We start from the raw sequence: 22,589 nt of genomic DNA on the forward strand, positions 1-22,589 counted from the left end.
TTCGCCGCCACAGAGAAGGTAACAACTTCGCCGTCCCCCTCCTAACAGCTAAGCTAGGTTGCCATTCCCACATCCAGGACCCTGACCGGAGCTAGCTATTCCCTTTTTTTTGTGACAAACAGAGGCCGCGTCCTCTCTGATTTCGCCTCTGAACTCAGCCTTTCTCTCCAGTAACAGTAACCGAATGTGCTACCTAATTTTGCAGAACATTACCATAGTTCACAGGTGAAGTAATCTAGTCCATCGATGATCCATAATGGAAAGAAACAAAAAAAAAAGACAGCAAACAAGGAAAATGACAGTGTGGAGCTGGTATGTGTGCCAAACGCTTTTTTCAGGTGAAGTGGAGCTGGGGTGGAGTGGAGTTTAGAGGTGGAGTGAAGTTTAGGTAGAGTGGAGCCCTCCCAAAGTTCCGCATTTGGTCAACTCACTCCGCACCTGCATCTTTGCTCATCTCTCTCCGGAACTTCTCATACTCTATTTTGATTACGGAAGGATTGTTCAAATAGTATACAAACTGATGTCGTCAGATTCATATATGTCACTGAAATTAAACTACTTGTGATTACACATAACTCATATTAATGGAGAGTGATTGTAGGTCAAATCTTTGTTTCAACAAATCTAAAAACACTTCCCGTGCTCAATGCTCTTACTGAAGTTGCATCAAGGTTTAGCACTCCATTAAGAAAGGATAGCTCTAAGCATTATCATGACCTAACTAGTGGAGTGGTGGTAGTAATTCTGTTTCCAGGGATTTGAAGGGACAAAGAAATATTAGCACGCTTGCACATGCTTTGCGATGGCAATATGAGCATAGGTGGTTCAGTTTCATGTACAGTGGTAATTCAAATTTGAACCACTTGCAACACTATAATTTGCCAACGATACGAACATGTCCACTGTTACAGAAGCATGAAATAAGCACATTAAGAACCTGCCAAAACAGACACAAAATGCTTTAGGCTTTCCATCAAGGGAAGAAGAGGGGTTAGGTACAGGGCTACAGGCGAATCATGCCCCAAAAAAACTCCGGTTGATCTTGTGAAGACAAATAGCCACATCAATAATCCTCCTATGTCCCAAGCCTTGCTTGCCTGCCGACAGATGGCTTACTTCAGGAAGATGAGGTTGAAGTTATCAACTATGTAAAGATCAAGTGTGGTAAAATCTGACCTATTGCCTTGTTGTACACTAAGTCTGGAGCCGATTCACATAGTTTCCGTCGATGTCGACCTCAAGCTTCTCTGTCACAGCCATTCTGCACTGCTCATTCAGCTGCTCGCTGCATTTGTATATCCACAGGAGCTGTAGTGAAGCCGGGAGGCCCTTTTCGGGTAGTCTTGAGATCGCCGGACAGTCGATGATCGTCAGATCCTCAAGGCAGGGTAGGCTATGGAGGTCTACAGGAACATGCAGGAGATTTGGGCAGTTTCCAAATGTGAGCGCCTGGAGGGACTGAAGTCCTGCTTCTTCCTCTCGTTCCACTCTCTCAAGATGCCTGCCCACCCTCACATGGTTAGACCCCAATGAACTCTTCCACTTCGTCTCACGACTCGTTGGAACTTCAGACATGGCGCAAGATGAATGCAGCTGCAGGGATTTGAGCTTTGGGCTGTCCCATATTGCCAATGTCCTGAGGGAGCTCATATCGTCATCCCCGAGGAAGACTTCAGCTGGCAGATGGTCGATATCAAGTTCTTCGAGCGATAGTGGAAGGCGGTGGTGGCTGTTTTGCTCCTGGAAGATGGATGAGACCAGCCTGGGGCACCTTCTGATTTCTAGCACCTGGAGGGACTTGAAAGCTGCAAAGCCTCCATGTCTCTGGCCAAGAAGCAGGTCTGGGCAATTGGAAATGTGTAAACTCCTCAGAGATGAACAGACCCCTGTCGGAAACTTGAAGACACACTCTTCGGGTGTCACTGCTGCAGCATCTAGGAGTCCTGATGATGAAGCTAAACTCCAACTTTCTTCCTCTTCCAGGGGACAGATGATGAGCAACAGTTTCACATTTGGACAGTGTGCCAAATGCAACCCAAACATGGAGTGAGCATGCGACAACATCTGAGATATCCACTTCCCGGAGATACCACATCTCCGAATATCGAGACAATCCAGACATGGGAGTACAAAGCGCTTTGTGGCAGCATCGCACTCGTTGTCGGCATCTGACATAACATGCTCTTGAAGAAAATTGGGGCAGTCTTCTATTATCATTTCTGACAGTGAGGTTAATTGACTGAAGGCTTCAAATGAAACTGATATCAGCCTGGGGCAGTTCCTTATGCGTATTGTTCGATGCTTCCGATTACAAAATGCCAAGATCTTGTCATCAAGCATCTGCAACTCAGCAGAAGAGAGTTCTAATTCGGCGTCACTTTTGTATATCTCTAGAGCCTGTGAAGATCCCTTGATGCTCACATAAGGGATATTAACAATAGGACATGCCACCGTTACATTAGGACAGTCATAGATGGTGAGCTTGAATAAGCTAGGAAAACTTCCCATCTCCTTTACCTCGTTAGGATAACCACGGTTGGGAGGAAACGACCACACCAACCTGGGACAATCCATGACTGTGAGTTCGCTGAGGGATGGAAACCGTATACTCTGCTCGACTTCCAAATTGTGATAATCCCAAAAAAGAGTGAGGTCCTTCAGACTGTGGCAGCTCTTAATCACTAGCACCCTTAAAGAAGAAGCCAACTCAGTTGTACAGAAACTAGTACATATCTCCAATTTAGGCATTTGATTTAACACCAGCACCTCTAGCGAAGGAATACAGACTTCTGTTGCATTCAGCATCTTGACCAATTTCAGCTTCTTTAGTGAAGAAAGCATATCCATTGATGGGAATAAAATCCATTCCCTGCAGTTCTGCAAATGAAGTGTCTGCAGAGAGTCAACTGTGGGATTGCGGGCAAGCCAACTTGGGGACGTTAAACCCATGTATCCAATAATCTGGAGATGTTTGAGGTTTTGATGTGGCTGAAGAGCCTCGAGAACATCTGCTGCCTGGGCAGAAAGCCCATTCAAAATACAACTGTCACCCCATGACAAGCTTAATGTATTGAGGTGAGTTTTGTTTATTAACATCGCCTGGCGAGCCTCCTTTCCAGATTCAACATTCTCTAGCTGAGAAATTCGAAGCAGGGCTAGCTCATTCATGAATTTTATCTGTGCTATGTCAAATCCAGCAGTTTTTTGAACCTTGAAATTCTGTAGTTCCTGGAGAGAGGTCATTTTGCCTACACCAGCGATTGCTGAGTGCACCTTCTCGTCAGCAATAAGATGCCTCAAGTTGACAAGATTAGAGAGTTTTGAGGAATCAACCATGTCACCAATACCTAATACTTCAAGATTGTAATATTTGCTCATGTCTTGTGGCTTAGCTCCAATATTTGGGACACCCAGGTTCAAATAGCGAAGATGGTGGGGATTCAAAAAGTTACAAACAGAAGCACTGAGGTCAGCACATGTTCCATCATGACAGTGATTGACGTATTTAAGTAGCACCAAACGCAATCTTTGTGCTTCTCCAAATATGCTTTGGAAGAATCTTAAATAACAACCCTTGCAGATCCCAATTAATATCAGGGTCCTCAACTTTCTCACTGACCTTACTTTGTACAGTATTTTCTCAATCTTCTCAACCAGTAATGGATCGTCACAGCTATATGAATAACATATGATCGACAAATGACGTGTTCCTGGTAATATTTCTTTGGGCTCAGAGACATCTAATGTGACACATTCATTTGCTGAAACCAAACATGCCAAATCATGCATAAGATCATGCATCACATAGTATCCATCATATCCATTTGTGGTGTCTGAATAATGCATCACATTCCTTTCATATTGGAAAAAACCATAATTGACTAAATCAGCAAGATATTCAGATCCCGTCTCCTCCATTCTCTTGCTTGGTTTTCTGGTACACACAAAGCCTTGCGAAATCCACATTTGGACCAACTCTGCTTCATCAAATTTATAACCCTTTGGGAATAAGGAACAATAGAAGAAACACTCTTGTAGATGGCAGGGTAGACGGTCATAACTAAGCTTGAGTGCAGGCATAATACCATTGCTGTTCTGGAGGGATTTCCACTCCTCATCTCTTAGAACTCTGTTCCAATGCTGAGCAGTAAGATTCTTCCTCAATAGTGCACCAACAGTTTTTGCTGCTAATGGGTAACCTTTCAACTTTTTAGCAATTTCACGACCAATAGCCTCTAATCTTCGATGCATATGATATTTCTCATCACCACATGCATATGATTTAAACAACAACCAGAAATCACTCTCTCTCAAGGCATCCAAACGAATCAAGTCAACAGAATCAATTGCTTGTGCAACAGATAGATTCCGTGTTGTTACCAGAATGAAGCTGCCAGCTGCTTGGTTACAGTCCAATGGAGCTAACAGTTTGTGCCACTTGTCTGCAATATCCCAGACATCATCTAGAACGAGTAGAAACCTCTTCGACTCCAAATTCTCCTCCAGTATCTCTTGAAGCTTGTTGAAATTTGTTATCCCTTTATGCCTGTCTTCAGAGAAATAATCTAACATCTCGTGTATGATCCTCACTGGGTCGAAGTTATCAGACACACAGATCCACATCTGCAATTCAAAATGACTTCGGATTCTTGAATCCTTGAATACAGCTTGAGCAAGAGTTGTCTTCCCCAATCCTCCATTACCCACTATTGACAGAACTTTTAAGCCATCAAACATCTCATTTGTCATTAACTCTATGATGTGGTCAGTCTCTGTGTCTCTCCCGTGTACTTTTTGCTCGGGAAGATATGATCCTGTCAGACGGGAGCTTGCTATTGCATTCAGGCCCTGGTTGAACATTACAATAGACTCCAGTTTATCCAACTTGAGTGCCTGATACACTGGAACAGTGATGTGACGAGCCTGTCTAACGATTCCCTCCACGGTGTAAGCAATACCCTGCATTTCCTCGTGTGGCACGCAAAGCGCATCGGCTATATGCTGGTGAATCAACTCATCGCTTCTCTGAAGATCAGAAGATAAAGTACAAAAAAGCGCACTGAAATTCCCTGCAGAGGCAAATAAACTGCTTGTTACATCATATGGATGCAAAATGAAACACATAACATTTTCTCCTGTCATTTTTAAAATGAAAACAAAAATTCATGTTCGCAATGTCGTCTTCTAGTTACATCCAAGATACTTCTTGCAGATGCAGATAAACTGCTTGTTAGTTTCTGAGTACATACCTTTTAAACAAGGGCAGGGGCTCTGCTTTATTCCTTAATAGAGAGATGAGAATGCAAATACCAGGGGGCGACAGCTCATTACCGATGAGGTGGAGAGCGTTGAAAAGTGGTGAGGGCAACACTCAGGGAAGTGCTGTAATCCCGACAATGAGAAGGCTATAGGCATGTGGCAGCATAGTGATAGTAACCAAACCTGGGAGCTCAGTTGGCAACACAGTTGAAGCCTTGCCATTCGACAATCTCTTTTAGCCAAACAGTTCTCCATTCACCCTCGGCAATAGAGGACATTTCTTAGTCCATCTTCTTTGCGGAGACAGAGAGCCAACTTGCCTGCTTATATCGAACAATGCAGGACTGCGTGTGATACATTAAGGAAGGAATGACAGCCTTGGTTTGTGTGCAACATTTCAGCGAACAGGTGGTGTGCACTGAAAGGTTAAGACAAGCTTGGGAGGTGCAGCTGTGCAGGTGGTTGGCGAGATCGAAGATGAGCAGAGAGAGGTCAAGTTGGACACGGATGCCCCGATTGGTAGCAGAGCAGAGCCTGCCGGACCTTCAACGGCGGCGAGATTCAGAGAGCGACAAAGGAAAAGCATTGAGCCGCTCGGAGCGACCACACTCCGCATCAATTTACCGAAATCGCTGGTCACAAAGAACACGAGGCGGAAAAATGTATCGTACCTCGTTCGATCTGGTGCTTGAGGCGGTAGTAGTGGAGCTCATCCAGCGCGTCCTCGCCGTCAAGCTGCAGCTGCTTGAGCTCACGGAGGCACGGCGCCAGCTGCTCGTTGTTGACCTTGCTGGTCCGAGCCGCCCCAAGCAGCAACTTGATCCGGGCGATCTCACTCTCCAGCTCCCCGACAGCTTTGCCGAGGCGAACCACCTCACACGGCTCTTCTTTCTCGAGCTCCCGAAAATCCGCCGTGGCGCTGCAGCTTGCTACCATGGCCATGGATGGATTGGTCGATCTCCGAGCATGCGGTCGTGGAGAGATCGATGGGGAGGAAGCAAGGGAGAGCAATGGCGCGGGTTCTTCTTCCCCACCGGAAAAGCGCAAGTCAACGTGCGATGGTTCCGGCAAATTGCACTCGTTGAGACAAAATCACCAATCCCATGTGTGAGCACAAGGAACTATTTTTCCCAGAAGAAAGGCCACATATTAAATTAACAAATTCTTACAGGACTATTTTTAAAGAAACAGAAAAATAAACACAATTCATCGGTGAAAGTCGTGAGCCAAGCTCGAAGTGGTCTATGGACCTCCGAAGCACCTTGACATCACGGAAAAAACGTTGTTAGCATAGTAGACGGGAAGTTGCCGTTCGAAATCAAAAGATGCCGGCGACATTGATCTGAGAAACATATCACTGCCCTAAAGACGACGACGACGAATAGGACTGGATGACCACTCCAGATCCGGAAAGACCTAACCTCACTAGTTCCAAAACAAGCCGAAGCTACCCAAACCTCGCCAATCGGAGGTTCTGTCCATAACTGATCAATTTTCAGAAGTTAAAATTTGGCATTAGTATGAAAAGAAAAACATCTGCTTCTTAATTCGAATTCTTGATTCAGACCCGTGTAGATTAATGCAGATTAAAGCAAGCAGTGAATGTATGAGTGAACAAAGACTTGAAGTTTCTGAAATACATTTTCAGTTGGTGAGATGTTCATCTGTATATTGTAATCCTACATGAAGTAGACGGACACAGGCTGTCTGAGAGAGACAGTTTACAGGAACGTAATGCTTACATACAGTTCAAATGGTCCTGCATGCAGCAGATGATAAACAAGGGCATTCTTTAATGTCACGGTAATTCAATTGGTCAAGAGACTGCAAACCATCAATGGAAGCTAGTACCATACAATCTTTGATGCTCAACTTTGTCAATGCCTTGCAAGAAAGAAGCCCCACTGACGTTAAAGCTGAACACTTCGATATCTCAAGTTCAGTAAGGGCCAGTTCTTCAAACTCTGGCATATCATACTTAGATGAACCACTACCTCTGCTTGCAGGACCACAAATGGAACCAAACTTGACCTCCTTCAAAGAAGACATACCAACCAAGGATAGCTTCTCCAGATATGGCATTTCGATGAAGGGCGGCAGAGTCTCCATTCCTGTACAATCATGAAGATAGAGACTCTCTAAATTGTCGAGGGAGAAGTTTTGTCTCAACCAGGATGGGGTGGCACCAATGTAATTTATGATATGGAGATGCTGGAGACGATCATGTGGTTCAAGACCCTCCATTACTTCCATCAGAAATGCAGGATCACCACTTGTTCCTCCCCATGATAGTGACAGTGTCTTGAGATGCTTTTTATCTTTAATCCTTGCACGAGTAGCCCCATCCTTTCTTATGACGTTCTCAAGGTTCAAGATTCTAAGTGATCCTCTGATCTCATTTAAGTTCTCCAGCTGCGAGATATCAAACCCACTCTCTATTTGAACACGGTATTCTTTCAATTCTTGCAGAAATTTAAGTTCACCGACTCTTGCTATCTTTGAGTGCAGGTGTACGGGCCCTGGCTCTCGAACAAGGAGATAGCGCAGATTTACAAGATTACTCATGCCTCTTGGCAAGCGATCAAGCCCACTCCAATTTATTATGTCCAGTACCTGCAGGTGGTAAAGTCTACACAGAGCTTCAGGTAAAGGTTTGAGGGTGTCGGTGGTGGATTTCAGTTCCAGATAGCGAAGATGGATGAGCCTTGAAATACTGGATAACAAAATGTCAGCACTAAAAGGCATTGCTGATAGCCTTAGCACTCGTACATACTGTAGTTTCTTGAGAATCTTCGCAAAGATTGTAGAGAAAGTCTCATCGTAGGCACCAACTAGCATTAAACTGTCCAAGCTTCTTAAGATCTCATCTTTTCGAATGGCAGTTAACCCTTTTTCAAAGGTTTCATTGCGTGATACGTTTCCATTTTGTTGCCTCTTGTATTCTGATTCAGTCCAGATGCTGACATGACTAACATGTGAGGAGACTGTTATAGGACCTGAACCATCTACAGTGAGGCATTCATCTACTGAGACACTCTGTGCTACATCATGAATTAAATCATGCATGAGATAGTAGGGATATTTCTCTGACTCAAATTTTTCAAAGAAGCTCCTGTCTACCAAGTCATCAAAATAGTCACTTCCAATATCTTCTAATCTCTTCCTTTCATTTATGATAAGGCCAAGAGCAGTCCAGATATGTACCAAGTGTTCCTTTTGAAACTTGTAGCCCTTTGGAAATAAAGCGCAGTAAGAGAACAATCTCTGAAGGTGGTAGGGGAGGTGATTGTAACTGAGCATAAGTGCTGGCATAATGTCATCACTGCCTTCTAGTAGTGTCCACTCAACACCATCAGAAATTCTCTGCCAGTAATCCTCTTCAAGTCTCCTTTTCAAAAGTGTACCAACACTTTTTGCTGCTAAAGGGTTACCTCCTAACTTAGCGACGATTTCCTTCCCAATTTTCTGCAACTTTCTTCGGCCTTGATAATTTTCATCACCAAATATGCATCTTTTGAAGAAAAGCCAAAACAGATCTTCCTCTAAACCACGCAAGTTAATGTGCTGTTCTATTGTGCTTGTCATCTTGACAACTGACAAATTCCGAGTAGTCACCAAAATGACATTACCGGTGATTTCTGTACATCTTAAGGGAGCCAATAGCTTGTACCAGCGGGTCTCGTTATATTCCCACATATCATCCAAAACAAGCAGAAATCTTTTGGTCAAGCATTTCTTGACACCATCTTGGAGCATACAGAAGTTCTTAGTCAAGTTTTTATGCTTGCCTTCGGAAATGCAACCAAGAATCTCCCTTATAAGGTTGACTTCATCAAAGTTGGCAGATACATAAATCCAAATCTTGAGACCAAATTTAGCTTCTATTTCTGGGTCATTGTACACTGTCCGAGCAAGTGTTGTCTTCCCAACACCTCCAGTACCAAGAATAGGAAGAACCGTAAGTTTCTGGTTGCTTGCTACACTATTAGTAATTAACTTTTCAATCTGGTTCTTCTCATGTTTTCTTTCAAATACTTTATTTTCAACATAGCAAGCGCCTTCCTCCCTTGAGTTTGAGCTTGTGTTTTGGGTCACTCGAGTAATTTCATCAAGTTTCTCTTGCTTGAGAGCCTTACGAACATCCTCGCAGATCTCATGTAGCTGGTCCACAATATTTGTTATTCTCTGTGATATGTCATCTTTACTGAGTTTCTTCTCTGGTATTTCATCTGAAAATGCATCACTTTCAAGCATTTGCTCTGGAATCATTTTGTCATCTGGGTCAGAAAGCTTCATTTTTTTCATTCCTGTCATGATATCATGACGATCAATTCTTCGTTTGGTTGTTGAAGGGTCATCCTCTCTATACACGGTAGGACCTTTTGCATTGATTTTTACTGCAGATGATATATACTTGCTCGCCTGACTGGCAAAACCATGCGCGAATTGAATAAAAGATTGTGCCTTTGATGAACTCAGGCTGCTGCAGTCGTGTTCCTTATCCTTGATCTGCTAGATGTAGATCAAAAGCATTAGCAAGTGCATATCTTTCAATTATTTTTCAGCAATATGAGCAAATTAACAGCATATGCAATCAAATATATCTGGAACTATGTTTAGAAGCACAATTAAGTTGATACACTATACATCTATATCAGGCACAAGTTGAAACAATGAGCTTATGCTCCCTGGTCCCTTGTCATGCCCTTCAATTGGGATTTGAGCATCCTCTAGGATCTTCATGTCCTAATGCTTGACATATTGGAGTTTGAGCGCCCCTTAGTTGTGATATTTATTTTGTGATGGATTTTACAACATTCTACCCCTTAGTTGGGATCTTGTGACAGCTTTATCTAATTTTATTATTTCCCTGGATTGACAAGCTGGACCCACATATCAAGGGTGGACAACTAGGACAAGCAAGAATTAAATTATGTTAATTCTACCAAGCTCTTTTAAATTCTGCTACGTACTATCAAATTTTGAACCGAAGTGGCCGAATTTAACAAACTTCAATATAACTTAAAATTAGTTTAATACACCCCCTATGATTATGAGTTCAAATTGACCGCCCAGTTAGCTGCAAAAATCATCTTGACATGTGAGTTCAGCTTGTCATTTTTAGGAAAATGATAAAAAAGGGTAAAAGTTTTCATAAAATTACAGCTAGGGTAAAAAGTGGCATTCACTCCCAGAAATAAGATAGTGATAAATACTGGTTCTTTTTACTCGATGAGGAATTCTTGTCAAAATAGTCTTCGGCAAAGATGCCCTTGTTCTTGTTATCGGAACCAACCATGGAAGGATGTCATCACAAAAAAGAAAAAAACAGAGAGGATGCATTGGCAAATCAGGCAAATAAAAAGGCACCGAGTCAAGGTTCTTTGATTCAACGGGGAGGTGAGGAGATCTTCTGTTTTGGGGAGGAGCTGAGCAATATACTAGCCTGTTTGGATGTGAGCTGGGCGCTTTCCAGTTCTGATATCTGCCAGGATTCATGAAAAAAAAGAGAGACATTTCCAGGATATCTTGACATTTCTCTGGGTTAAGCACGCATTGTAGTTAAGTCTCCCAAATTCTTTTGTCCAGACTTCTATAGGTTCCCAATTTCCAGATGGGCCTTTACCCCAGACAATGTCACTCTATCACTTGGAACGTTAACCTACCAATATTGGTATTACACCAACCTCAAAAGGAGTAAAATTCAGAGAACTTGAGGTTCTGTGGTCATAGTCGCACAAAACAGCAGTTTATAATTTCATCCTCGGCAAATGAGTTTTGCTCAAAAGTAAAAAATAAAAATAAAAATCCTTGGCAAATGAGCTGATCAATGACTCCCAGTTTTAGCACAACAAATCCTTGGCGAATAAACAGATAGCAAGGCGCAGTAGCAAAAGCGGGAGAGCGATATACCTTGTCGTGGATCTCGAGGTAATCGAGCTCGTCGAGCAGGTTGCGGGCGTCGGCCGCCAGCCGCCGCACGTCGGCGATGGCCTCCGCCAGATGCTCGTTCCCGACCTTCTTCTGGCCGCCGCCGGCGCGGGCGGAGCCGAGGACGAGCTTGGCGCGCCGCAGCTCGTTCCCGAGGCGGGAGACCTCCTTCTCGAGGCCGTGGCGGCCGGCCCAGGCCGCGATGGCGTCGCCGACGAGCCGCTCGGCCACCACGCCGACCAGCCATGTCGCCGCGCCCACGGCCTTGCCGACGGCGTCGAACGGGAGCGGCATTTGGCAAGCAAGGGGGCCGATCTCAAAACGGCGAAGGTGAAGGTGCCTCTCTTCCACCGGATGGAGCTTGCAAGTTGTCGTTTCTTGGCGACGGCATCGCGGGGGAAGGAGCCTGGTTGACTTTCCGTAAACCAGATTTGGACATCTGGTGCAACTATTGGGTGAGCTACTGTACAACTCTTTTCATCCTGTCTCAAGTCAATACTACAATTTTGTACTAACTACTAAGTCAGCACAAAAATCTGAAACACTTATTATGAATCGGAGATAGTAGCATTTTGAATTACTTTTTGAGCTGTGAGATACTAATTTTTTGGGAACATGTTACCTCTTAAATGCCATGTTTTCTTCTCTAATGCTCTCATTTCTCTCCTCTTCTCTCCCGACATGCCGCTCCTTTTTCTCTGTTTGCGCCGATGCCTCCTCTCTTCTTTGTGCGCCATGCAGTTTCTTTTTCTCTTCTCGTGCCGCTGTGCGCGTCTTTTGTCCCGTATGTGCACTGCCGTCCCTTCTACTCACGTGGGGAAATGCCATCTCCGCCAAAAGAGACCGGATCTCTGCACCCAGGACTTCCCTATGGCCCAGATCTGCACTGCCACGGCTCGCCGACGTGGATCTGTCATGCAGGAAGGAGAAGAGCGACGACCACCAGGAGGACCAAGATCCTTGCGCCATTGTCATCTTCGTCCCACGCATCGTGAGGCTATCGGGGAGTCAACGCTGCCGGGAAGTGAGTTTTCTAATTTTTATCTTTAAAACAATTAAAAGTTCGAGACAAAAGTTAAACATGAAAAATTTGAAAAAATAAAGCTGCAAATAAAAAAAATAAACATTAAAAGTTGTTGATAAAATTAAAAGTCAAGCGAATAAAAATTAAAAACAGAACAAAAAAAAAATCTTTTCCACAGCCCAAAAATGGTTTCTCAAAATCCGTTCGCCAAAAACTCCGCTGGTAACTCCAGTCTCGAAAGATTTATGTACTTTGTCTTTCATGTGCACAATCAGATATATTGGAGATAGCATGGCATTCTAATCCTCTATTTTTGAGAATCATGTGAATCGACTTTCATTTCTCCCTTGCTTCTGCTATCTATAGTTTTCAACATTGTAAAACACTAAACCTAGTTTAAAACATTTACCCCTAAACAAGTCGGATGGATTTAAAATATTTATCCGCAGGTTTACCATTTTTTTAAGAATTTCAGACAACCTACATAGGCTTCGACAGTTCCCAGTGTTTCAGAAAGTTCCACGTGAAGGCAATCACTCCAATCGTTTTGACCGATGTTTCATTTTAGAATTGTGCAATAAGTGTGCCAAAACTCGGGCCTGATTAGATCAGATTGTGCTTTCACCAGATACCCGTATCTGTTGTTCGGCAAAAGCTTCCGTGAAGACTGCAGAGCCAGTTTTGGACATGCTGCAACCTGCTCCACAGCAAATGCCGCTGCGTCTGCTATCAGCCTGCTTTTCATCTCCACATCGGCCTGAAGACTACTACCCCACTTATATCGATACTACTTTTCACAAATCAAACAAGAAATGGCTGCTACGGAGGAGTAAAATTTATATTACTATACAAACCAATCTGCATCAAACATCTTCCACACATGCTGTAATACTTTTCATTGGTTGGTCTTTTGGATGAATGGTCTGGGCTACCAACATGAGGGCGAGATTCAGTCGTTTGACAGAACTTTCTTCCAGAAGCTGGAACCGGTATTCTCAATCAAGCAGCAGCATTAATTAAAGATGCGCACAGCTCTTGAACAGAGTAAAGATTTAAAACCCAAAAAAGGAACCAAACTTCTAGGCAGCATTGCTATCCAATTGATTTGATTTGCTAATGCATTCTGGCATGAGTATTGACTCATGAATGATCAGTGTATTATGTTCAAACCTAAAATTAAGTTTCAGCCTTTTACATGATTTGTGAGAAAGCAGCATAAACAAGGATTTATATCTAAGCATCAAGAAAACCTCGTTTCCTGATATTGAAGATCAAGGTGAACAGATGCAGCTTAAATTAAGCTAAGTTCAGCTGGGAATGCAGCACAATAAAATCAAGCCTTAAGACACATTCAACACACGGACATTGCAATGTAGGCCTTTCTGGTAGGCTTGCCTTTTACCAGGAGGGAGCAAGTAAAGTTTGCACCAGATCAAGGATTAAGTTAGATTCTGGACACACTTAAGTCCTTATAGTTCTTCTTTTCTGAGATCAGCCCTTTAATAGTTCACCAATCCTAGAAAGAAGCACGAGACAATTTACCTTGTAGAATTTAGGATTAACCTACCATGTATTTATTCTCTTTTCCATTTGTTGGAAGACAGGATACTAGAATTCAATAAAACCTCATCCTGTCTAACAGGGAAATGAAATGCTGCATCAAAGCACTCACACATATCACTAACTAATATACCTGCCATCATAAAAGCACAGTAGCACCGCAATTGTACCAAGGGATTGGATTCACTCTACTTCATAACTTAGCACTATTTCAAGCAGTGCAACTGTACCATTGGACTATTATTATGATGTTCGGCAAATAAGCTAAACCATTATTCAATGGGGGTAATGTTTTAGCATGTGAAGCACCAACGCCTGAACATAGTGTTTTCACCTTGATTAGAATCACATTAGTTTTAAAACACACAAACCAAGATGCTAAAAAATACACACTAGAACAGCTAAGAAAATAACACATGTAGCAACATGATAAAAGCTGTTAACAAAAATGCCAAGGCATTGTTACTTCTCTCTTTTTTCCAATCATATGCCCTTCTTTACATTCGCCGCCATTTACCAAACTACCCAACATCTACCTATCTACTACAAAATAACAACCTAATCTGCATGGACACGCGCACGCCCGCAGACATACGCCACAACAACATGAATCAACAATAACCCTCCAATTTGCTATACACTACTTAAATCACCTTACCAAAAGAACTTAAGTCACCTATTGAAATAACTAGATTCTATTGTTAACAGAAAGAAGCACCACCTAATCTGGTGACCGAGCATCATCCCCATCAGAATCAGAGTCCGCAGAGCTCCTCGAGTCAGAATCTGCAAACAATTTAATGGGTCAAACAAGAATTCATCAAGAAATCAGTAAAACAGGAGTATAGCTCATCCTCCATCATACCACTCGATGAAGACGAGCCACTTCCAGACCCACTTGAGCTGCTCGCCACCTGGGCATCTTTCTCAATCTCTACCGACTGGTAATTTGCAGTCGGCATCCCATCACCAATATCCACATACTCATCAACCATCTCAGCCTCCGAAGTCCTCTTCTCTGGCATGTCAGTCTCCTGCAAAAATCATGAAAAACAGAGCAACCAGCATAAGAACACAATTAAACATACTTTGATTAGAAAAGAATAACCACATTGTCGTTCCAATGCCTTACCGACTCTCCAATGTCAACCACCACAGTAGTATCCACATTCACCATCATCATATCATCCTCAATAGGAATAACTGGAGTAACAACAGCATCACCGTTCATCACAACAGTCTGCCGGTTCTTCTTGAGAGCCTTCTTCCAATTGACCACAAACCGGTCAAGCTCCCACAGAGTGTCAACATCCATTTCATCGAAATCAAGCTCAACAACTTCCCCCATCAGCGCGGGATCACTACTCCTCTTCTGCACAATCTGCAGCACATTCTCCATCTTCTCCTCGGGCAGATTCTCTATCTCCACCCTCAACTTATGCTTCTCCTCATCACTCATCTCCCTCTTGTTTGGCTCCCTCGCCTTGGGCTTCGGCCTCCTTCCAGGCCCCATCCTGGGCGGCTCCTGCAACCTCGGCACTGGTGACACCCGCACAGGCACAGGTACCAGCGGCTGCGGTGGCGGTGGGAGAGCCAGCATCGGTGGAGGTGGAAGAGCCAGCTGCATTGGCTCAAAGTGCTCACACTCCTGCTCGAACCAGGAAACCGCCTCTCCGTACATCCCTTCAAATGAAGCAAGGAGTGAGCCGGCGGATCTATGGACCTGGTGCCCGACCGGGTTGTACCTCAGCGCATTGTTGAAGGTGAGCCGGACGTCGTCGGCGAATGCCTCGTGCGAGTGGTACCTCCCAGCGGTGAGGTTCTCCTTGACGGTGCCGAGATCCATGGGGTTCCTGATGACGGCGTGGTAGTCGTGCAGCTTGAGCCTCTCGACGTCCACGGGCTTGTTGAACCACACGCTGTTCCTCTGCTTCCGAATCTTGGTCAGTATCTGCGCGCACCGCTTCCGCATCGCCGCCTGCAGCTGCGGCGGCAGCTCCTCGCGACGCGGCCGTCGGCGGTCCTCCCACGTGTCGATGCGGGAGAGGAGGGCGCGGACCCGGCCGAGCTCGCCGGCGAGCCGCGAACGCAGCTCCAGCGCCTCCCTGCGGGACAGCGACGAGGTGCGGATGGTCACGTAGCCCGACGGCGAGGGCTCCGGGGCAGCCGCAGCGGAAGGTACCGCCGGCCGATGCTGCGGCGGCGGCGGGCGCGGAATGCTGTGGGTAGGGTTTGGGCCGGGCCGGTGGCGCCTAGGGTTAGGGTTGGAGGGTTTGGGCATAAGCGGGACGCGGGCTTCCCCGCCGCCCCAGTGGTGGTTGTGGTGGTGGACCTCATTCCGGCCCGCGAGCACGGCGGACGTCATCGGCGGCGGCGGGTGCGAGCGAGCGATCTCACGCTGATCTCCGGCGGGGGCAGGGCATCGCTGCCTCGGGCGGCCTGATGCCTATCGGGTTTCGAGGCCCGTTTGGGATTTGGGGACGGGGAATTGAGAAGGGGAATGGGTGGCCCTTTATAGCAGCGGGGCGCCCCCGGAGGCGTCGATCACCGTCGGTTTTCGAGCCCCAATAGATTCAACGGCGGAGATCTCCCACGGGCAGCGGCGCGCGGAGGGCTGTGATGCTCGTTTTCCGCCACGTGTCGGGCATCCGGCGGTTGGAGCGGCTTTCCTTCGGGAAACTGCTACGTGCACGCGCGGGATCTAGTGGTTGTTAGGGGCGCTTGAACTGACGTGTGGGGTATGTTTGCGGCCGGGAGCTAATAGGATGAGGCCGACACGCGGGTCCAGGGGAAGGTTGGTGGACCCATGTTGACAGAGGGTGTGCATGATTTGCGGGTAGCTTTTGTGGGTTCGCGTGGGAATTTTCGGAGATGACGTAGCTTGCGCGAGCCTCTGGGCCTCACGAGTTGTGTGCGTCTCACGAGTCGCCCGCTTTCGCGATTTTCTGCGGGCAGGAGCTTATCAGTTTTCGGAATGCACCCCTGATTATGTGAAAATTGCAATGGCTTATAATAAGCCGGCAACTCACTCCACTGAACCTCCTGAAATCATCTGCGATTTTGGTGTATGTTCCAGCTTATATACAAAAAAGGATATTTCAAGTACGGAGTAGAATGTTGTAATTTGTGTAAATTGGATGTGGTCCACGGCAAGCCTGTGAGTCTAATTAATCTGTGTGTTTTTATTTGCAAGTGTGGTTGTTGCTATACTGTCCTTGAGGAGTACTGTTGTTTTTTCTATTTGACATATAAACATGCATTTCACTTGTCATATATTTCTTCAATGGCATACGAAGCAAATAATTTGAGAGCGTTCCTCTCGTGATGCTAGCAAATAAAATGTGTGGTGTACCAGCTCCACATGTATGCAATTTTTCTCAATGTCAAAACTTATAGTCCCTCCGTCGAACAAAACATGTCTCAACTTTGACCAAATTTGAATGCATCTATCCATTACTTAATGCATAGATCCATCCAAATTTTGACAAATTTGAGACATCTTTTATTGGACAGAGGGAGTAGCAGAATCCATGGAAAAAATTGGAATTCAGAAGTACAACGAAAAAAAACCCAACAGCACTGGCCTTTTCAGCTCGCAGGGGCACATCTGCGGAGACAACTTTCTAAGGGGACCTATCACGAAAAAAACAGGCTGGAGCGGCTCCCGTCCTCTTCGCTCGCGGGGAAAAGAAAAGAAAAGCGAAAAAAGGCGAAAGGAAGGACGTGGGGCCCAGCGCGACGCCAGCTGGGAGACGGCAGCAGGCAAAGGGATTGCGAGCAGGCTGCAAACCGACCCGTCTGCTAGAGCAGTGGGACCATGCACGGGGTGGGGCCCAGGAACGTGCCTCGCGCGGGACGCAAAGGAGCGCGGTGCCATGCGTGGGTAAGGGCCGGCCGACGTGGAAATGGTCCCTTTTCTTTCTGCTTCTTCTCCTCTCTCTCTGCCGTTGGGGGCCACCGAACAGGCAAGCGCGGCTCATGAACTTGGGAGGAGCCTTCCAAGTTGTGCGTTGCGTTGTTCTGGCAGTGCAATGGAATGCAAACGGATCCCTCCAACCACAGTTTAATTCCCCTATGATCTATTTATATTTTGCGCAAAATCTGAATACTCGTATAATCTTGACAAATGAACCAGAAGTGGACCTTTCCGCAGAAGGGTCGGCGTATTTTGCGAGCAGGACTAGTTCACACACTGCGTGAAGAAGAATCAGCCGTGGCCGGGTTGCGGGCCTCCGAGAGCCTGTTTGGTGTTAGTGGATTTTTTAGTCACTGATGTTTTGGTATTTGAGTGTGTCCAAAATACTCAAAAATCCAAAACACTGGTGTTCTGAACGAAGAGGAAATCACAGCATAAGGACACACGAATTTAACATGGAAAAACCTCTCAAACAACGAGAGGAAAAAATCACGGGCGCCAGCCAGCGAAATTTCACTATATTGGGGAGTGTTTACAGCGCCAGAGAGGTTCTAAGATGCAACTCGTACAAACTCTTCCTAAACGGCAGCTTACAAGGGGTATAAATAGCAGGAGAATTAGGGCAAAACAGATCCGTATTGGAGACCCCAAAAGTTCCAGGCTTGTTCCGGACCAACCTCCGCAGTTTTCACGCGAAGTTCCAATAGCACCACGGAGGTGAGCCGGATGTTTGGTGGAAGTTCCGGTCTTGGGAAACAGCTCCTTGAGAATTTGGATCACAAGTTCAACAGTGTTTTTCTCTAAAAAACACTAGTTTGAGAAGTGTTTTTAATTTGGTAAAAAATGGAGTGTTTTGTTGGAAAAACTAGAGATAATCCTCCTCCAAACCCTTCCTACCAGTGTTTTTCAGTTTAGAGTAGATAATATACTACTACCTCCGTTCTTAAATACTTGTCGCTGTTTCGACAAGTATTTAGGAACGAAAGTGGGTAGAAAAACTAAAAAACTCTAATACCAAACAGCTCATAAAGAGATTCGTCCATCGGTGTCCTGTGCCACCTGGAGTGAGCGCGTCGACGCCGATGATGGGACAAGAGATCGGTCGACCTATGGAAGCTCGTCTCGTCTCCAAATGTACTCCACTGGCTCAGAATCAGGAAACAAATATGCATGATGCAACACAACGTACGTTACCCACGCACGTTACATCATCAAGTCTGCAAGTAGACCGTACCAACTCGATCCCAACTTGGATTTGAGAAAAGAAGCATGAAAGCAGAACAATTGGAGCTAGCTGCAGAGTAATTTCCAGTGGCAGCAGCATCATGAGCTCGAAAGGGGAAAATAGGCGCAGGGACGGCCAGCCGCGAATTAGCCAAGCCTTTCCGGCCGGGAGTAAGATAATCAACTGGATCAGTCCAGTTTGAAGAAAAATCCACGGCAAAGGTTGAACTCAATGGCTGGATGGAGCAGGTCGGTCTGGATGACGTGGTACGTACGGCAGACATGAGATCGAGAAGCTTCACTAGATTAACCGTGATTAATTAATTAGCGGGTGCCATTTGTATCAGGGTATTTTTTTTAGATTAGCACAGTAGTACCCCTCCAATCCGAAATGGAGCCTTGCGTTGGCTTGGCCATAGCTTAACACGAACGGCAGTTTTAATTTTATTAGGGTATCACAATAAGTAGTTACTTGGTCATTACTGAGAGGACAAAGAATATTTTTGATTTATCACTAACAACATTTCTAGTAGAACCCGAAAAAAAGAACATTTCCAATACCTCATTACTGAGATAGTTGATACTAAGATAAAAAAGGCTAGAGATTACTGTAAGATGGTGAAACACTGAAACCCGCCACAAAATAAAGGTTTTAGTAACAAGTGATATTTTCAACAAATGTTCAGATGGTTCTAACAAAGTTTTCTTTTTTGCTTTATCAGTGTGCTTAACTTAGCTGGTAGTATAAGCCTAAATTTATCGATCATATGTACCTTCAGTAAGTTGGATTCTAATAAAAGTAGTAGTAATCCCCAAAAACATGTCACCGTCCTCAAATAAAAATGTCACCGCGAAAAGAAAATGCCCACAAGGATCGATCTCCACACAGTTATTGACTGACATCTGCCATGATATAACTAGCCAGCGGTCTTCCGAAACCAAATTAAGTAGCCAAACCGCTATCATGGCAGTCCAGTTGCCACTTACGGGCAGGCACTGCTTTCTATCTTGCTTGTCAGCAGAGAGCTTTGCTTGGGGAATGTTTCCAGGAGATCTCTCACCTGCCATCTTGCGCTGCTTTGCTCCGATCGAGCAGCAAAAGGGAGACGAGGAAAGGATGGCTGGATGGGCTGATCATGATGTCTGAGGGGCAAAATTAAGCACCATGTGCCCTTGTACCCAGAAGATGAGAAGAGCATATGCTTATTTGCCTGTCAATTAAAAAGATTTGCTTGCAAGGGTAACTCTGTCCAAGATGGTGTGCAACTGTGCATCATGCTAGTTTCTGCATATCCCTTCTGGTTTCTGAACGATCATCCGATGATATATAAGATTATTTATACTACGAGCTCTTTTACGGTACCCCGGATTTAATATGAGCCGTTTATTTGTCCCGATCTAATGGCTATCATTGCTTGTTACTCCATCTCAATCTCACGGAGTAATGGGTGGAAAAATCAGGAAGTATCCCGAATTGGATGGCTAACTTGTAATTACGTTTGATTGTCAGGTCCTTGGGATTTTGATTTGCAATTAAGAAAAATAAAAAATAAAAGGTTAGTACGTCTCTTCCTTCCCGATCTATTCTAGGCGTCGGCAGAGGGGACGAGGCCGCCGCCGCCTCAACGGCGGCCACGCCGGCTGAGGGATCGAGGGCCTGAAGGGGTGAGGGGAAGAGGCCGCCAAGCCGGTTCAGGGGAAATTGCGGCCTCCGCCATGAGGGCATGTGGCTTGGCGGGCGATCCGGCGAATATGCTGCGCCTGCGGGGGAGAGGATGAGGCCGCTCGCCGGCGGAGGGGCTGGGTGGCCGCACCGGCGGATCGGATGACGGAGCCGCTCAAATGGGCCGCGGCCGGCCGAGATGTGCGTACGCAGCCTCCCTCCCCTCTCCACGACGTGTTGATTTGCCGCAGGCGGAAGCCTCCGTCGCCGGAGAGCGTCCGTATTGGGGTGCCACGCCGGCGGAGCAGACGCCGGCGACGATCTGGAGCACATCAGCGCATGTTCATTAGGCGGACCATCAGCGCAGGTTCATTAGCCGGATGATCGGCTGCGACCTGCAAGGACCGTGAAGGTGACAAGTCGTTTGGCGCTGGCTTCTTGAAATAGGTTAGCTAATATTGGATCATGTCACTTCTGCACAAATATGGCATTCCTTCCGTGATCATGGTCAGTCTCTGCAATTGGTTAATTTTGAAGTAGCGTGTATGTGTTGTTGGATGACATTTTTTTGGTATGGAAGTAATTTCTTATGTCCTTCGTAGTTGAAACTGGGATTCTATCAGGTGCAGAGTATGTCAAATTTCCTAGAATTTTGGTGTACGCATGATTAATGTCCTGATTAAGCAAGGTCAGAAGAGGGAAAACGATATCTGGTCCATAGTTTGAAAAATATAATGCACCCACTCAGTTCTGTAATAGTTGATGTTGATTATTTTTCCTATTAGATGTGATCATACTCTGCCTTATTTTGCTTCTGTACTCTGTGGAGATCTCCAAGATTAAACCGAGGCGATGGGAGAGAGGCGACGGGAGAAGGCGGCCAGCCAGCATCGACGGAGCTAGCGAGATGTCACGGTCGTCGGCGACAAAGGCGCACACCAGTTGATTTTGCAGCAAGAAAGCGCCTCGCTGGATCTCTCTTCTTGCGGCAAAGCACTGGTAAATGGGTAATTAAGTCCTCTGTTCTCCATCTCTTCCACTTGTTGATTTTGCTCTCTGTCCTCCCTTGTTCCAGCATTTTGATTTTTTTCCCTTAATTGCGAACAGACAGGAGGTGGATGTGGTTACTTTCGATGGTTTGATGCTGAGGGATGAAGTATGGAGATTTCAAGATGGTCATAGTGAGCTTCTGCCTTCCTGCGCTGAAAGCAGAGTGAATAAAAGAAGCTGCAGCATTTCGACATCATGTTGATGAGAAGAATGCCAATGTTTTGTATGCTCTAGTTGCAGGCATTGTGATGATGTGTTCCTAGTAGAGATAATAATCTGTAATGAAAATTGAGTGTACTGTGTTGAAGCAGACTTAATGCAGAATGAGATCATATGAATTTGATGTTCTATCCAGAAAGTTGGTGTCTTTACCATGACAAATTCTGGCATGCACATGTATATGCTGAAATAAGAATGCCTGGGCATATATGTCCCAAAACAAATTCTAGCAAGCATCTGAGATGCAAAACAAAATAAGCACAGCTTCATTTGCAGCAGCACTATAATGGATTGAAATAAAACAGAAAACAAACTCCAGATAAACCATTCTAACTTTGTTTTGCAAGTACCACATAATCTTGGAGATCTCCACAGAGTACAGAAGCAAAACGATTACTACCTCCGATCCATAATAAGTGTCGTTTTTGTACTAAATCAAAGACACTTATTATGGATCAGAGTACTAAATAGTTGATGTTGATTATATTTCTTATTAGATGTGATCATACTCTGGGCTGTATCAAACGTGCGTCATGTTGACCATAATCTTGCCGAGTTACTGAGGTAAGATACCCAGAAACTGCATTATTTTACACAACTGGATTTAACATTGTAGAAAATAAAGAGCATTTACTACTGAATATAACTCTTTAGGAAATAATAGAGATATATAAAACACATGAAGTAACAAATACTAGACTGGAGTAGTATGTTAAGCTCAGCACAAAAGATCTGCTGCAAAT

The 22,589-nt window shown here is 45.1% G+C and overlaps 3 protein-coding genes and 1 long non-coding RNA gene across 5 annotated transcripts; 1 reads left to right on the plus strand and 3 right to left on the minus strand.

The window, feature by feature from the left end:
* Positions 1-764: 764 nt before the first annotated feature.
* Positions 765-6,382, minus strand: LOC100845399 (putative disease resistance protein RGA4). Of its 2 annotated transcripts, none has more exons than XM_014901624.2 (3): positions 5,931-6,382; positions 1,177-5,069; positions 765-1,097 (listed from the first exon to the last, which is right to left on the minus strand). In XM_014901624.2, exons 1-2 carry the CDS (start codon positions 6,199-6,201, stop codon positions 1,195-1,197), a joined length of 4,146 nt encoding a protein of 1,381 aa, XP_014757110.1. In that variant the 5' UTR covers positions 6,202-6,382; the 3' UTR covers positions 765-1,097; positions 1,177-1,194. The 2 variants fall into 2 exon arrangements, with proteins under 2 accessions (XP_014757110.1, XP_014757111.1); XM_014901625.2 differs by lacking the exon at positions 5,931-6,382 and adding an exon at positions 5,250-5,908.
* Positions 6,383-6,864: 482 nt separating this feature from the next.
* LOC106865412 (putative disease resistance protein RGA3) lies at positions 6,865-11,682 on the minus strand. Its single transcript, XM_014900146.2, has 2 exons — positions 11,173-11,682; positions 6,865-9,768 (listed from the first exon to the last, which is right to left on the minus strand). The coding sequence occupies exons 1-2, from the start codon at positions 11,482-11,484 to the stop codon at positions 7,009-7,011; spliced, it is 3,072 nt and encodes a 1,023-aa protein (XP_014755632.1). The 5' UTR covers positions 11,485-11,682; the 3' UTR covers positions 6,865-7,008.
* Positions 11,683-14,176: 2,494 nt separating this feature from the next.
* Positions 14,177-16,254, minus strand: LOC100837399 (transcription factor GTE7). Its single transcript, XM_003573334.4, has 3 exons — positions 14,907-16,254; positions 14,640-14,808; positions 14,177-14,560 (listed from the first exon to the last, which is right to left on the minus strand). The coding sequence occupies exons 1-3, from the start codon at positions 16,137-16,139 to the stop codon at positions 14,496-14,498; spliced, it is 1,467 nt and encodes a 488-aa protein (XP_003573382.1). The 5' UTR covers positions 16,140-16,254; the 3' UTR covers positions 14,177-14,495.
* A 4,572-nt stretch (positions 16,255-20,826) lies between these two features.
* On the plus strand, positions 20,827-21,985 carry LOC104583541. Its single transcript, XR_731360.3, has 3 exons — positions 20,827-21,024; positions 21,407-21,584; positions 21,685-21,985. It is a non-coding gene; the product is annotated as an uncharacterized LOC104583541 (long non-coding RNA).
* Positions 21,986-22,589: the final 604 nt, after the last annotated feature.

Source organism: Brachypodium distachyon, chromosome 3 (assembly GCF_000005505.3).
Source record: "Brachypodium distachyon strain Bd21 chromosome 3, Brachypodium_distachyon_v3.0, whole genome shotgun sequence".
In the NCBI taxonomy this organism is placed as follows: domain Eukaryota; kingdom Viridiplantae; phylum Streptophyta; class Magnoliopsida; order Poales; family Poaceae; genus Brachypodium; species Brachypodium distachyon.